Source organism: Eulemur rufifrons, chromosome 6, assembly GCF_041146395.1.
Source record: "Eulemur rufifrons isolate Redbay chromosome 6, OSU_ERuf_1, whole genome shotgun sequence".
Taxonomy (NCBI): domain Eukaryota; kingdom Metazoa; phylum Chordata; class Mammalia; order Primates; family Lemuridae; genus Eulemur; species Eulemur rufifrons.
The window spans coordinates 10,793,891-10,811,024 of record NC_090988.1 but is presented as its reverse complement, the minus strand read 5'-3'; the positions used below and the strand labels follow the sequence as shown (position 1 = coordinate 10,811,024).

General features: G+C 41.4%; 1 protein-coding gene across 5 annotated transcripts; it reads right to left on the bottom strand.

The window, feature by feature from the left end:
* Positions 1-1,138: 1,138 nt before the first annotated feature.
* TMEM218 (transmembrane protein 218) lies at positions 1,139-16,227 on the bottom strand. Of its 5 annotated transcripts, none has more exons than XM_069468719.1 (5): positions 16,130-16,227; positions 7,295-7,372; positions 6,699-7,044; positions 5,748-5,850; positions 1,140-1,971 (listed from the first exon to the last, which is right to left on the bottom strand). In XM_069468719.1, the coding sequence occupies exons 3-5, from the start codon at positions 6,806-6,808 to the stop codon at positions 1,837-1,839; spliced, it is 348 nt and encodes a 115-aa protein (XP_069324820.1). In that variant the 5' UTR covers positions 6,809-7,044; positions 7,295-7,372; positions 16,130-16,227; the 3' UTR covers positions 1,140-1,836. The 5 variants fall into 5 exon arrangements, with proteins under 5 accessions (XP_069324824.1, XP_069324820.1, XP_069324821.1 ...); XM_069468720.1 differs by having other exon boundaries at positions 6,699-7,033; XM_069468721.1 differs by having other exon boundaries at positions 6,699-6,896.
* Between the last annotated feature and the right edge of the window lie 907 nt (positions 16,228-17,134).

Below are 17,134 nucleotides of genomic sequence, written 5' to 3'. Positions count from 1 at the left end.
AAAAAGATGGAGTCATGGTCAGGAACCTATAATAGTTTTCCCAGAGTTGTTTTTTCAGCAAGTCTCTCAAAAGAAAGCAACATTTGATAGCCTGTGTTTATTAGGAGTCAAACTTCCACTTGGGCTGGCTCAAGATCTCTGCGCGGAGACTCACAGGCACCTGGGAGCTTCAGTACCAGTTGCATGATAGCATGAAACCCCCAGCTAGCCCCACTTCCCTCAAAAATTCTGCCTTCTTCTTTCTCTCCTTCAACCTGCTTGGAGGATGTTTCTTCTTTTCTGACCTGTGTGCCTCAGGCCAGATTAAGAAACTTTTTCCTTTGAAGCTTTCTGTGTAAAGCTTTATCTGCAAAGGTTTTCCAAACTAAGATAAGGAGACAGTTCAAGTGTAGGGTTAATACACGTGGCCCTCATCAGCCCATGACTCAATGGTCATGTGTTCTCTCCTCCTGTAATTTAGAGCTTAGTGCCCCCTGGGGTGACAGGACTGGGTACCTCCTCTACCTGACAATAGGATCCAGGAGAGAAAGTGAAGGAGCAGTGGCTTTAACCTTCCTCAAGCTCTCAATCTGAGCTCCACAAAGCCTAGTGTGTTTTCTTTCCAGTCCGAGACAGCCCCTAGAGCCTGCCACACGTAGGTTTGCGCACTGGCTGTTATGTGAAGCTTGAGCAAGTCAGATGTCAGATAATCTTTTCAAGCCTTGATTTTTTTCTACTTTAAAATGGGGATAATAGATTGTTATAAAAATTAAATAAACTTCAAAGGAATTAGGGTGCTACTGGCATACGGCATGTACTCAATCAATGTTCTTTTTCCAACTTGTTTTCTTGGTTCTTAATTTTAAGCCATAAGACCCTTTTGCAAATAGTTCTAGGTAGTCAGGATCAGACTTTAAAATGGAACCAGACCAAAACCCCTCCATTTAATGACAATTTCACTTGGTTTGGGAGATCAGACAGATATAAAGTTACATCTAATGCTGAGAATATACCTTCCTCACTAGTTTTGGAGAAAGGGCTACAAAAATAAAAAGAGAAGATAACAACCCAAAATGAACTCTTATGATAATTAAATATAGCACACAGAGACCACCAAATCATGGAAGACAACCCAGAGACACCTGGCAAGACAAAACAACCAATATTTCCATACCTTTCCTCTAATGCCCTAGTAAACTTGAAATATAAAAATACTGGATTCAGAAAGCTGTGGCCAAGAGTTTAAAGTGAAAGTCGGCCCTTTGGCTTTTATTTATTGGCGTATTAGAGCAGAGGAAAGTGACACCCATTGCCTTTACAAAGTTCTGTTGAATTGTATGCATAGAGTGGTCAGTAACCAATATCTGAGTAAGTCTTCCCAATTATCACATTAAAATCAACTTTTGAATTTGAGTGCCTTTGCTTTCCAAATGATTCCAACCTCATAACAAAGAATTTGACATATTATCAGAATGGACCAGGTTCTTTTATTGGACAGCAGAAGCCAAATGCTCCTTTTCCCAAAATCCACTTCCTAATGACTTGATTGAAAATCTATTCTAAGCAGATCACTGCTACTATGCCCCTTTCAAAGGATGGAAATTCTGAGGTCCAAGTACTAAGAAGATAGCAATATCTCTCATAAGCTGGTGAGCATCTATCCCCACAGGGACAATTTTGCAACCATGTTTCTGGAAGCCAGGACACAAGAGATTTGTCTTAGTGGTGGATGAATATTCCTGTGTATCTTAAGGCACAAGGGCTGTCAAAACAAGGCTCCGAATAGTGCCTTTCTGCTCATCAATGCCATCACATCGAAGGAGAGGAGAGCAGGGTCTTGGTTTTCCTAGACAGTACTCAGTAGGACCGCAGTGGTTTGGCATAGATTGGCTGCAGGACATGATGAGTTAGAACCAAGAAGAGGCCTCCAAGGAAGACAGCACTGAGGAAAGCCAGCAGGACATAGCGGCCAATGAAAAAGGCATCCACAATCTGGAGAAAGAAAACATCAAAATGAAATTACTACCACTTCGGCACCCTGGCTATGTTACACTGAAATCTGTCATGAACAGGCCAAGAGTTTATTCATATTTGTAACTTCCAGTAACATCTTGCCTTGAGTCTCCTCTGTGCATGGATAGGAAGGAATCTTTTTCTCAACTCCATGAGCAGGAGATATAAGGTAAAGAAAGGATTAGTGAGGTACAGGGAACAAATGGCTCAATTTAGGAGGTTCATAAACCCTGGAAGTCCCTGATGAATTCTTTTATGTTCTGAAATCTGTTATCTGAAAGAGTTAATGAGAAGCTTTTGCTTGGTCCAAGAAAGGCTCATTTTTGTTGTTGTTGTTGTTAAAACACTTTTTATTATGAAGCATTTTAAACATACATACAAATATAATAGTAAAATAAACCCTCATGCACCTCAGACCCACCCCCACCCCCCAAATCATCAACCCACTGCCAATTCAGGAGAGTTCATTTTCAAAATGAAAAGATAGCTCTTTAAAGCTTTCATCAGAAGAATTTTGAATCCTAACTTTCCAAGGGATAGGAAAATAGCCATTTGCCTGAGATACTAAAACACTAAGAGGACAGGTGACTTGCCCCACATCATACAGTTGGCTGCCTGGCCTTCCACCTGAGGCCCCAAAGTGGTTGGCCTTTGCTGGCTGACAAAAGTCTATAACCGATGTTGGCTCTATCCACTTATCTACTGTCCATTTCCAGAGCTCCACTCTCCCCAGATTCAAATAGTGGTGCTTAAATGTGGGCAGGAAAAAGCAATTTAATTGACAGACCTAATGGAGCAGCAACACAAATCAGGTGACTGACTTGACTTCACAGAAGCTTTGAAAACCCAGTACCTATAAGAGAATCCAAAATACCTGAAAGGTGACTGTGGTAGACAGAATAATGGCCCACAGATGTCCACATCCTACCCAGAAATTGTGAATATGTTGATTATAAGGCAAAGGGGAATCAAGGCTGCAGATGGACTTGAGGTTGTTAATCATCTGACCTTAAAATAGAGATTAGCCTGGATTATCTAATCCAGGTAGGCCCAATGTAATCACAAAGGTCTTTAAAATTTGAATGGGGAGGCAGAAGGGAGTGTCAGAGAAAGAGATGGAGTTAATGGAGTTAAACCTCCATTTGGGGGCTTGGAAAAAGGATGGGAGCAGCCTCGGCGAGCTGTTACACTGCTGGCTTTGAGAATGCAGGAAGGGGGCCACGAGCCAAGGAATACAGGCAGCCTCTAGAAGCTGGAAAACGTAAGAAAATGGATTTTCCCCTAAAAACTCCAGAAGAATGCAGCTCTGTCAACCAAAGCTCTGCTTTGGGCCGGACACGGTGTCTCACGCCTGCAATCCTCCCAGCACTCTGGGAGGCCGAGACGGGAGGATCGCTCGAGGTCAGGAGTTCGAGACCAGCCTGAGCAAGAGAGAGGCCCCGTCTCTACTAAAAATATAGAAAGAAATTAACCAGACAACTAAAAATATATATAGAAAAAATTAGGTGGGCATGGTGGCGCATGCCTGTAGTCCCAGATACTCGGGAGGCTGAGGCAGTAGGATTACGTGAGCCCAGGAGTTTGAGGTTGCTGTGAGCTAGGCTGACGCCATGGCACTCTAGCCCAGGCAATAGAGTGAGACTCTGTCTCAAAAAAAAAAAAAAAAAAAACAACAAAAACAAAAAAACCCCAAAGCTCTGCTTTGATTTTAGCGCAGTGAGACTGATTTTGGACTTCTAATCTACAGAACTTTAAGATAACATATCTGTGTTGTGGGCTACTGCATTTGTAGTAATTTGTTACAGCAGCAATAGAAAACTAATACAGCAGTTAAACATACAGCACCTATCAAGTCCAAGTACTGGTGTGATCACTGAGATCCAAAGACACCAAGAAGAAAAAGGCTGCAGACACTCCAGCTGCTCCAGAGATTACCCCAGCAGTCAACTTACAACAAAGGTCAGCTTGATAAAACAGCTTTAACATAACTTTGACCTTGGCTCCTGTACAGAACATGTCTCTGGCGGGCTACATGTTTGCTCGTTCAACACGTTTCACTTTTTAATTAGCCAATTAGCAGGCCTTGGGTGCAGAAGGCCCAGGCCATGTATTATTGATACAGCATTGACACAGGCTGCTGCAGGGGTCAGCTCTCAAAACCTGAAAATGAGAACTCCAATTCTGCTGGCCATGCTGATGAACACATTTCGCTTAAGACCCATTCTTTTCTCCTGGGTCTGGAACTCATATGAAACAAAATGGAGGGATTGATTAAAAACTGTGTTTGCTCTGTGCCCTTCTTCCAATATTCACATCTATAGCATCCAGAAATGCAGCAGCCTACAGCACAATCCCCCCTTGAAAGGCAAGGAAACTGAGGCAGGAATTACCCCTGGATCAGACACATGGTACTTAGACCTTCAGAGTGGTTTGCAAATGCTGACAAAAAACTTGGCATCTATGGAAGTAATTCCTTAAATGTGTGTGGTTAAGTATTATTTCCCTTGGAGTTTTCAAAACTATTTTCCTTCTTTTTGCCATGGTTAGTCTTAGATAGAGTTATATGTCAATTTTAGTTCTATAATTTTATGACCTTTTGTTGTCTATGGTCAAAATGGTAACCCATGAGCTCTCTGGAATGGCCTCTGATACTCTGTTAAGTCCTCAACAATGAAGATTTTGAAGACAGACCTCAGCTTGAATCCCTGCTATGCCTCTTGCAACATATGTATACCCTCGGGCAAGTTGCCTTAACCTCTTATAGTCTCAGTGTTCTTACCCATAAAACGGAGATAAAAATAGTACCTACTTCATACCACATAGGGTTGTCCTGAGGTTTAAATGAGATAATGTAAGTAACCAATGTGCTTAGGACAGGACCTGGCACGCAGCAATCCCTTAAAAAATGTTAGCTATTATGACTACTATCAATACCTAAAAAATCAAATTGACAATAGAGAAAAAAAAGCTGGGAGAAGGAGTAATGGGACAGAAGAGGTCAATCCCACTGTCAAGATCCTACAACTCTGAGATCAGCCATGCAGGGTGAAGCCAGAGCCCTGAATCAGGACTATGAGAGAGATGATAAAAATCCACTTAAAGAGGAGGGTGTTGGCAGGCATGGACCCACGAATGAGCACCAAAGGAGCTCCCCGAAGACTGTTAGGATTGAATTCATCTAGATCTACCAACTTTGGCTTTCCATAGAAACGTCCTCTTTCTTTCCTCACTGTTCTTCTCTATGGAAGTTATTCTCTCCACATCACAAAACAAGAAAGTGCACCACACAGAGTTGGCAAAGCATGTCATTCAGCACCCTGAGGGCACTGCATCAATTTTGGCCCAGGATCTGAGATTCTGAGCCAAGGCTACCAGGAACGGGAACACTTCCATCTCAGGAGTAGGCCTATTCCTATTCCTGTTCCTATCTCATTTTCTCTTTTTCTGTCCCCATGGTATGGGGTGGCTTTTCAACACATTGTTGTTCAGCTTGATGCAAATTGGAGATGAGACAGAATCAGGCAAACAACTGCCTAGTGGGGGTGCAGGTGGAATTCAGGGTAAGATTCTTTTCCTGAGTGAAGGGCAGGGAACTTAGAACTCTCTCTGAGCTTTCCCCACAGTTGTTTGAACTTGACAATTCTTTTAACACATCTCAGGCAACCTGATGACAGGGAATGAGGGCAGGACAGAGGTGTAGACCAAGGGAAACAAGAGTTCCAACTCAGGAGGCAAAATGAAAGCAATAGCTTTACCTTAACTTCGACCTCTGGGGCTGGGAATTCACTAGCTCGGGGGAAAAGCAACAGAACTGATGTGATGATCAGAGCACCGAGGAGTACAAAAATGACAGAGAACCTGGGGTCAAAAAGACAGAGTATTAAAAGCACTGTTTGCAGTTTCTTCTCGAATCAGTTAGGCCTGAACTGGCTCTTCCTTGAGACCAATATTCTGTGTTGCAGTCCCTTAACAATGCCCAGAGACCTGCTGTCCACAGCCCGTTCAGCCCACAGCTCTTCTTGCTAGGCAGGGACAAGCTGGTGTGTTTCCAGTTACTCCTGGTAATTCCAAATTCCTAAGAATGGGAATTTGTAGTTTTTGTTTTTACATGTGCACAAGGGCATAATTGAGAAAAACTAAAGCAGCTCCTCCCTAAACCCCCATTTCTGTTCTTAGACCAGAATACTTAAAGAAATTCTGTAACTCTCTGCTTCAGACTGATACTCTCTCACCAGAGTGTACAGAGTTTTCGGGGTCAGTTTATGGCCTAACCTTGTTCTGAAGTCAACGCCTGACAGAGAGAGCCGGTGCGACTCACCAAATGCTTCTTTAGTTTCCCTGGATCCAGGTCTAAACCCTCAGGGACTAGACCCAGCATCTACCATAAATCTGAACAATTAAGAAACACACACATGTGCAACCCCAAGAAATTCAATAGGCAGCAAGAGCAGATTTTCTTGTCATCTCTTATGTTCCCCCCATCTCTCCACAGTGAGAACTGAAAAAGACCACTTCCCTCTCCTCCTACCCCTGCTTCAGAGCATAAATAACACAGTTCGTGCTTATGACAAGAGGTTAAAACGCAACTCATTCAAACTGCCAGTAATTACAAAAATGATCTCCTGAATTCTAAATGTTTAATGAGCATCAGCGATTTTAGCTCTAATAGCTTTTACCTAGGACTCCCAGCTGGAAGTAGGCCTTACCTAGCCATCCTGGAGGCTCTGGATAACAGCACACACAGCAGCAGCACCGACACCCAGAGCAGGGCTAGGATGAACACGCCTGCGCCCACTCCGAGCACGGTGCCAGCCATCCTGGGCGGAGGCAGCAGCAGTCCTGCCGCCCCGTGAGCTGCACGGTCCAGTGTCCTCGGTGCTCCCGCCGCTGCCTTCCTGTGCACGCTCCCAGGTTGTACGAAGGCGTTCAGACAAATACAGAAAGCCGGCACTCATTACAGGGAATTTTTTGATGATTGGTGTGTTAGGAGGGTTACTCAGTACAGGCCATTAACTTCCAGAAATGTCCAGTCCCAGAGTCTCTTAATGGGAACTAGAAATTTAGAACCCAAAGCCTTTCTTTTTGACAGGGACTCAGAGGTTGCTTTCTGCTCTGAGTGTGTCATTTCAAATTTAGTACCTGAGTTCTAGTTTGACTTCTTCCCCCAGCCCACGGTAGAAAGCTGAGCTCTCCCTCGATACCAAGCCCTAACTAAGGACTGCTAGAAGGCTCCAGGGCCTGGGAGCTCCAGGGCCAAATGAGCAGCTCTCAGGTTAAATCCACGGTAGGAGCTTTGACTCACCAGGCAATCGATCACAGGACAGAAAGTTCCCACTCTGTTGTCAAGTTCTTACTCATAGGAGAAAGAAAACTCCCAGTCCTTAAAGAACAAGAACAGCCATCACTATTTTTGAACATTTACTATGTGCTAAGTTCTTTACAAACATATCTCATTTAATCATGGCAATAAGCTTCTGAGGGAAGTATTATATTCATGCTACAGAATAGGTGAGTGAGGTATAACTGCACGGGGTATGTATTAGTTGCCTAATCCGTGGCTCATAACAACAGAAATTTATCCTCTCACAGTTAGAGAGCCAGAAGTCTAAAATCAAGGTGTCCGCAGGGCCACTCGCCCTCTAACAGGATCCTTCCCTGCGTCTTCCAGCTTCTGGTGGCTCCGGGCGTTCCTTGGCTTGTGACATACAATTCCAATCTCTGCCTCCACCTTCCCCTGGCATTCTCCTGTGTCTCTGTCTTCTCCTTCTCTGTCTCCTATAAGGGTACTTGTCATTGGATTTAGGGTCCATCCAAATAATCTAGAACGATCTTATCTTGAGATCCTTAATTACATCTGCAAAGACCCTTTTGGCAAACAAGGCAAAGTTCACAGATCCCCGGGGTTAGGATGTAGACATATCTTTGGGGAGGGGCCCCATTCAACCACTACAGGGTAAACACCAAACTATAGTACCTCCCCTGCTTCTCACTTTATGTATCAGAGATGTCTTAAGCAAATCCATTCGTTAGGATGCTGGTGTTCTTTACCCTGACGGTTTAAATACCACAAAAATATTATTACAAAGGAGACTCTAAGCATGAACAGCTAAAAAAGAAATTGCACATACTCAATCAACATTTATGATGTGCCTGCCATGGAAAGAAAAAGCATTGTGCTACAAGCTGGGGATGACGAAGGTAAATAAGACATATCTCCCGACAGAGCTTAAGGTCTGTTGGAGAACACTGTCATGTAAACAACTATCCATATTCCATTCTGATTAGGAGTAAAAGCAAAGTGCAGTGGGAACTGTGCTAGTGAGAAGGGCTTTACCAAGGAGGTGCTTTGCACAGGCACATTAGGAAAGAATCAGTGTGGCAAGACGACAGAGTAAGGGGGGAGGCGGCAGATGAGACCTGGAGCTCTCCTGCGTCTCTAACCTGACTGGGAACAGGCTTCCCTCATTAGAGCTGCAGGGGCGTCACCTTAGTAACTTTAACATGTCAAGTGTTTACCTGTTTCTGGGTCTTTGTATTTGTTGTCTCCACTGCCTGGAACTAACCTCCAACCCCAAACAAGCTGCCTACTATTTGCAGGGCTGGCTCTCCTCATCCTTGGATGAGATTTTGGCTTAAATGACACCTCCTCAGAGTGGTCTTCCCTGACTGCCCTCTCAAAAGTAATCCCCAAACAGTTACTCTCCATCACTTTATTTCCTTCAGAATATTTTTCACACATTGTAGTTAACATTTAACTTATTTGTTTACAAGTTTATTTTCTGTTTCTCCAACTAGAAACTCTATGAGGGCAAAGACTTTACATCTTTCTCACCACAGTAACCCTAGTCCTTAGCACAGAGATTATGCACAACAAATATCTGTTGGATGAATAAATGGAGCAGTGCCAAAAAGTTCACAAAAACCAAGTGAGGGAGTAATAGGATCATATCAAGTTTTAGAAAGATGATTGTAACTTCTGGTCCATATGCTGAGCTAAGCCCAAAGGTCTATAGGAGTATTGACCCCAGATACAGACCTTCAGAGTGTTCCACTCCTAGAACTGAGAACAATGCATAAAGCTGGGCCCTCAAAGGGCTAATCTGTTTTTGAAATAGGATCTAAAAGATCTGCTACTAAATTGAAAGAAAGCTGGCCAAGTGCCCCAGGCTACAGGCGAAAAAAGCATAACTCAAGAGAAATCTGAATCCCAATTCTACGTCACATGCAAGTGTGGGATTCAAGTCGTACTACCAATGTGGTATGGGAATCCTAAGTAGAAAGACTGACATGAAGACTAGACCAAAAGTGAGAAACCCAGAAGATCCCAGCAGAGACAAAACCAAAACCTCTCTATGGGGATGACACCACAGGCTGGCATGCAGGACTCCCTCGAGAGAGAGTGTATGGTGGCTATGGTGGCTCATGCCTGTAATCCTAGCACTTTCGGAGGCCAAGGTGAGAAGATTGCTCAAAGTTAGGAGTTCAAGACCAGCCTGGACAACATAACAAGACCCCATCTCTACAAAAAATGTTTTAAAATTAGCTAGGTGTGGTGGCATGCAGCTGTAGTCCCAGGTACTCGGAAGGCTGAGGCAGGAGGATTGCTTGAGCCTAGGAGTTGGAGGTTGCAGTGAGCTACAATAGCTCCACTGCACTCCAGCCTGGGTGATAGAGTAAGACCCCATCTCTTAAAAAAAAAAAAGAGTACAAAATAAAGATGTTTTCAGACATACAAAAGTGAAATGGAGTTCACGTCTCACAGATCCTCAGTGAAAGAGCTACTCAGAGATATACTTCAACAAGAAGGAAAATTAGTCAAGAAAGGAGATGTGAGATGTAGAAGAATGGTGAAAAAAAATTAGGAAATATTGACAGTAAAGATTTCCATAATAATAATGACCAATTTTTTGAAGGGTCAAAAATAAGGAAGAACTAAAATATTACTCAACAGTTACATGGAAGATGGGAAAGGATAGTTCAAAGTTTAAGCATTCTAAAATTATTATTTTGCTTTGAAGGAGGTGAGCGTTAATGTGTATCTGTATGTTTTGTTAAGCTAAATATGCATGTTAAAAACATATGGGTAAACACCAAATAACAGAAATAGAATGAATAACTTCTATACTAGTAGAGTGAAACAAACACAGGAATAAAACAGAAGGCAGGGGTGTGATGGTGGTGAGGTGGGTAGTGGAACAAAGAATAAGCAAAGAAAATAGAAAATACAAAATAAGATTGAAAAATAAACCCAAATAGAACAGTAACCATAGTAAATGCAAACAGATTATACTTGACTACTAAAAGAGATTCCCTTATCTAATTTTTTAAAAACTAGCTCTGTACAAAAGCTACACAGAAATCATAATGAAAGAGAGACGGAAAATGAAGAGATTGAAAAAAACAAACCAATCATAAAACAAAAACTGGGGAAGGAAGGAATGGGGAAATGTTCAATGAGTATAGAGTTTCAGTTCTTCAAGATGAAAAGGTTCTAAAGGTCTGTTTCACAACAGTGTGCATATACTTAACACTGCTGAACTGACTGTTAAAAAGGGTTAAGATGGCAAATTTTAAGTGAAGTGGGTTTTTTTTAACCACAATTAAAAAAAACAAGTGAAGCAAAATAAAATATAAGTTGGTGAAGCAATATTAGTACCAAGAAAAATAGAAGTAGATCTCTGAAAAATATTAATAAGAACATTCACAAAAGGAGTAATTTAACAAAAAGATACAACTTGAAGCAAATATGAACCTAAGAACAAAACCTCCAAATATATAAAGCCAAAATTGACAGAAACACTACAATAAATGGACAAACCCACAAATTTAGTGGGAGATTTTAATATACTTTTTTCAGAAACTGATAGATCAAACAGATAAAAAATAAGAATAAACTCTTGACAAAAAGGATATCTGAATGGCCAATAAATATGTAAAAAAGTATTATATAATACTCAACTTCATTAGTCATCAGGAAATTGCAAATGAAAACTGCAATTTCTATACACCCACCAGAATGGCTAAAATGGAAATGACAGATAACACCAAGTGCTGTTGAACAAGATGTGGAGTAACTAGAACCCTCATATATTGATGGTGAAAGTATAGATTGTTAACACCTGCTTTGGAGACTATTAGCAGTATCTAATAAAGCTGAATATACATGTGCCCTACATCCGGCTCTTCTATTCCTAGGTGTATTTCCAACAGAAATGTACATATAAGTTCACCAAAAGACACGTACAAGAAGTTAATTGCAGCCCCATTTGAAACTGCTAAAACCGCAAACAACCCAAATATCCACCAATAGGATGGATAAGTATGGCATTCTACATACCATCTATTCATTCATGCAATGGAATAGTATAAAGCAATGAGAATGAACAAACTACAACTATACCCAACAATGTGGATGAATTTCACAAATATTAAGCGAAAAAAGCTAGAGGCAAAAAAGTTCATACTGTATGATTTCATTTATATGATTTTCAAAAACAGGTCAAACTAATTTGGTGGGCTAGAAGTTAAGGAGTATGGTTACCTTGTGGAACAGTGACTGGAGGGGGCACGGAGGGGATCTTGGGGTGCTGATAAAATTCTGTTTTTTCATCTGAGTGTTGGTTACTTGGCTTTGTTCATGTCGTTATATTGTATCTATCTATACACTTAGGATCTGCACACTTTTCTATATGTGTATTACACTTCACCAAAAAGTTTACTTTAAAGAGCGATATTAAGAGACAGATCAGCTAAATGCAATATATGGACCCTGTCTGGGTTCTGATTCACAGCAATTCTAAAAACCTTTTATGAGATGATTGGGGAAATCTGAACAGTATCTGGATATTTGATGATATTATGGAATTACTGTTTATTTTTAAGTGAAAAATAGTTTTTAAAAAATGTGATAGTATTATTTTATTGTTAAGAGATATTTTTATGATATTCATATATACAGACACATGTAACACATTACAGATAACAGATGTTCTAGGAACTTCATGTTATCTGGGAGAGAGGTGAAAAAGGCTAATGTGAAACAAGACAGGCCATGAGCTAGTTGTTGAAGCTGGTTAACAAGTGTGTCGATGTTTGCTATCCTATTTTCTATACTTTTGAATATATTTGAAACTTTCATAACAAAAAGATGAGTACAAAAGTATACAAAAAGTATGAATAAATACAATAAAAGATATGTAAGATTTTTATAGCTAAAATTATAAAACTTTATTCAAAGACTGTTTTTAAAGAAAAAGATCTGAATAGAGAAATAAAGCAGACCTAAATAGAGAAATAACTCATGTTCCCAGATGGGATGGTTCAATTAAAAGGTTTTAATTTTCCTTAATCTATAAATTCAGTGCAATTTTAACCATAGTCCAAAAACAATTTTTTTATGGAACTTGAAAACTGATCCTAAATTCATATGGAAGAGCAAAAACCCAAGAATAGCCAAAACAATTTTGAGAACTAGGATGGCAACTTGCCTGTCTTCTTACCAACTGCCGCAAGATACATTAAAAAACCAAAGTAATTAAAACAGTGTGATAGTGGCACAAAGACACATGGCCCAGTGGCATAAAATCGAGAACCGAGAAACAGATCCATGCATTTGTTAGAACTTCCTACAGGACAGAGTTGGCTTTGTGATTCAGTGGGTAAAGGATTTCATAGATGCTGTTGAGATGAATGATTATCCAGGAGGAAAATAATAACACTAGATCTCTATATCATATACAGAAACTGATTTTAAATGGAAAGTAATTCATAATGAAATAGCATATGTTTAAATATACAAATGTTCAGGCTGACTACGCTAGAATACATAATGAAGTACAGTAGTCAGATGCTCGCACCTAAACTTAGAATCACATGAACGCAAAAGCTACAAATGCAGACTATGCAGGTGTGTTGTACTGGCAACTCAAATACCACGAGCTGTGCTGCCTTCAGTTACGTGATTTTCTAGAGTGATGAACAACTCTTGTTAAAGTGCCAAACCACAAACAAGTATGATTTACATTAGAGTTGCATTCCTAAAAATTTTTACCATATTAAACTATGCCAAAAAATACATTACGTTTATACAAAAAATGGAGTTAGGCTCTAGGCTCAGATAATTATAAATGAATATCCTATGGGACACTCAAAAGTTGTACAGGATACAGGACAATTGTTTTATTGTGAGGACTGTCTCATGAATTACAGAACATCTAGCATCCCTGGCTCTGCTCTGTATACCCCAGTAGTTCCTCCAATCACAGCAATAATCAAATATGCCCTCACAAATTCCAAAACACCCCCAAAGAGCAGTACCACCTTCTTGGTGAACCACTGTTGTAGAAGAAGTCTTGCTTAGACACGTGCAAAGATGTTCATTGCAGCTTTGTTCATGAGAACAAAATATCAGAAAAAACCTAAATGTTCATCAATAAGGGAATGGATACACTATTATACACTCATAATGAACACTTAAAATGAATGAACTTGGTATATAAGTACTGATGTGAATACACTGGCAAAAGCTAGTTGCAAAATAAAACCTATAGTATAAACCTGTATTTTTAAAATTAAAAAACCCTAAATAATAATATCTATTGTTTATGATGTATAATACACAGCAAAAGTATAAAAACATGGGCATGAATGATGCACACAAATTTCAGTAGAGTGTTTGCCTCTAGGGAGGGAAGAAGGAAGGAAGGGAAATGGGGCTGGGAATCAGAGCAAAAGGGATCTGAACCAAATCTGTGATGTTTTATTTCTTTAAAGTACAAAACTTTTTTTTTGAAGCAGTCTTACTTAATCACCCTGGGTAGAGTGGAAAAAAAAAAAAAACTAAAGCAGATTTGCCAAAATGTTAATATTAATTAAGCTGGTTTGTGGCACATTTGTTACACTATCCAATGTAACAATTTCTATTTTTTTAATTTTTGTGATAATTCTTAATAGGTGGCAGGGTACATATGAATTGGGATCAGTGACCAATTAGCAGACTACTGCAATTCTCCAGATAAGAGATGATAAGGGTCTGAACTTCAGTCTTAGCTGTAGAAACACAAAGGGGTCAAAGCAGAAGGTGTTAGAAATGACTCAGGTTTCTAGCTTGGTTGATTGAGCTGATAATACTACCTGTAAGAAAACAACTATTTAATTTGTGCTGTTTTGGATATTACACAAATAACCTGTTAGACTCCAGCCAGTTCTAATACCTATTAATAGAATACAGGGCAATTGGTAGTTGAAGTTGGTATCATTAGAAACATTGCCCTTCGATCTGCCATGGAAGCTTAAAAGTTCATGAGACATTGGGTTCCATATATGGTATTGCTTTAAAGTAATGAGATAAATATCCCCAAGCTCTTCTAAGAATGGGGTTCATCACTTTATAAACAAACCATACATTTTCTTACTAAGCATGGAAAGGAAGGTCTGGGTGTAGCATAGAGTACTGTTGCAGGGCAGGAGTGAACAGTCATTTTATCTTGTTATTTCAATGTAAGAATAACACTTGTGATTATTTCCCACATTGGAATAGCTAAGTAATTGAGTTAAATATAAAAAATAAAAACAACAGTGTTGTATTTACTGTTCACACTTTCTGCAAACCTTCTTTGAGACTTGATGGCTTAGCCAACCTGAATTCAAGAGTGAAGTCCAGGCCGGGCGCGGTGGCTCACGCCTGTAATCCTAGCACTCTGGGAGGCCGAGGCGGGTGGATCGCTCGAGGTCAGGAGTTCAAGACCAGCCTGAGCAAGAGTGAGACCCCGTCTCTACTAAAAATAGAAAGAAATTATATGGACAACTAAAATATATATATACAAAAAATTAGCTGGGCATGGTGGCGCATGCCTGTAGTCCCAGCTACTCGGGAGGCTGAGGCAGTAGGATCGCTTAAGCCCAGGAGTTTGAGGTTGCTGTGAGCTAGGCTGACGCCACGGCACTCACTCTAGCCCGGGCAACAGAGTGAGACTCTGTCTCAAAAAAAAAAAAAAAAAAAAAAAAAGAGTGAAGTCCATTTACTTAGTACCTGTGGCATTTAGAGCAGTTAGACTGGAGTTGAAAAAAATAAACTTGAACACTCTGTTTAGTTGCTGGCAACAAGAGCAATCCTACAGGGCCAATTTTTTTCCCTCTGTGCTCAATGCTGTAAGGTCTTTCTTTGGAAAGTTTGTGCAAAACATTTTTGATGTATATATATATGGTTGGTTCTACATACCCTTTCACCCAGCTCTCAGAGAAAAATTGTGTGGATTCAGAGGTGGGTAATGTGGCCTAATGCTGCTGCTGGTGGGAGATACCTCCCCTATACCCCAATCTTCACACTGACTCAAGCCTTGAAAGCAATAGAAAACAGTGGGTTACAGGAGTGAATTGCTCTTCTAGAGGAATCCTTTTCGCTTCCCTTTACAGCTGTTTCAAACCTTCAAAATAATCGGGGGGACTTTCATTCACACTTTTACGTTTCTACTTTAAACACTTCAGTGCTTGAATGTTAAAATATTAGGATAATATCTCTACCTTTGTAATCAAGTAAAATGCAAGTCTGGGAAAAATCAGTTGCCGAGACACCTAATGGCATCCACTCTTAACACGCTGCTAGAAAAGGGGGATCAATGATTCCAGATCCCGTCCTCACACCCTTTCCCTGGGCGGTGTTAAAGTGCCGCCGCGTTTCGGTCTAGCTGCTAACTGCATCCCGCAGCGGCCCCCAGCGCCGCAGCCTGGGAACACCGTAACCAGCCCCGTGGCTGACTCAAACTGGCGACAGGAAAACACTGCTCCCGCGTCTTATCTTCAGAATGTTCACTGGCGACCTCCCAGTAATTGGAAAGGGATTAAGGTTTTGGTCATAAGGTATTTGAATCAGGCACTGATATTTTACTTTCCCAAGAGCATGAAACATAAAACAGCCCTTCCTTCTCTGCCCCTAATTATTATTTATTGGCCGCCAGGCCTTGGGTCCAGGTTGGCGGTACGGGTGGTCTGTGAGGTCCGTGCACCGCCATTTGCCCACGCCTTCTTCCGACCACCTCAGTCCGAGCCTCACACCCTTCTCCCTTCTCCGCAGCCGCCTCGCTTTCTTCACCTCCGCCCCCCCTCACCTTGCTCCCTCTCTTCCCCGGCCCCTACTCACATCTCTCAGTCCGACCTGTTCCAGCCCACAGGGCCTTTGGTCCACTTGGGGCGAATCACAAGTGGGCTTTCATTCAGGTGATTTCGGATTCGCTAATCAGCGACACTCTTTCAACGCCCACCTTCCCCCTCATTAGTTTACCACTGCAGCGGCTCCCGGCAGCGCCGAACGCGGTGGGTGGGCACGTCGCCCTCTGTTAAGCCCTCCGATTGGTAGTTCCTGTCGGCTCCCGAGTCTGGGCTCAAGTTCGATTGGATAGCAGAAGACCCAGCTCCCGCCAGCCCCACCCCACTGTCAATCACACCATCCCCCTTCGTAACTCACTGGACTATTGGTCAGTCTAGTCTGAGGGCGGGTTGTTGGGCGGAAGAGAGCGGCTTCTCCCGGCCTCGCTTGCTGTCACCATGGAGATTGCACACGTCGGCCAGCGAAGCCGCTGGGCCGGGCAGCTCCCATTTCGAAGGCTGGAGATCTGTACAGCAGTCCAGATATTACTGCTTGTTTAGGGGGTCTGATGAACTTCTCCCCGACCCACTAGCTCGGGTGGGGCGTAGGATTTGGGGGTCAAGTCAGCTCGGGCCCAGTGATCAAAGGTCCCTAATAGCCCTTCTGGAAGGAACCGAGTCCGAAGCACCAGTTTTAATAACATCACATTTCAATTATCCTTATCTCGCCTTATATTATTTGGTATTATTCTTCCGCTGTCCTTAGGAAGTAGATAAGCAAGGATCATTCTACCCATGGGACATACTGAAACAAAATTTGGAAACATGAAGCAAACTATTCAATCCTGGAACACTGAATCTCTGATTTAGGTAATTCAGCTCCTGAATCATATATGATATATGATTTATGAACCAAATAGAAGAAGATGGTTGAATTTCATTGACCGTACATCTCAAATTTATTCTACTTTGAAGGCTTCATTTGCAGTCACATAAACTAACCAACGATTTCTTAAGTGTTTGGCAACTTAACCTTATTTGGCCTAGTGAGGAGCTCTGT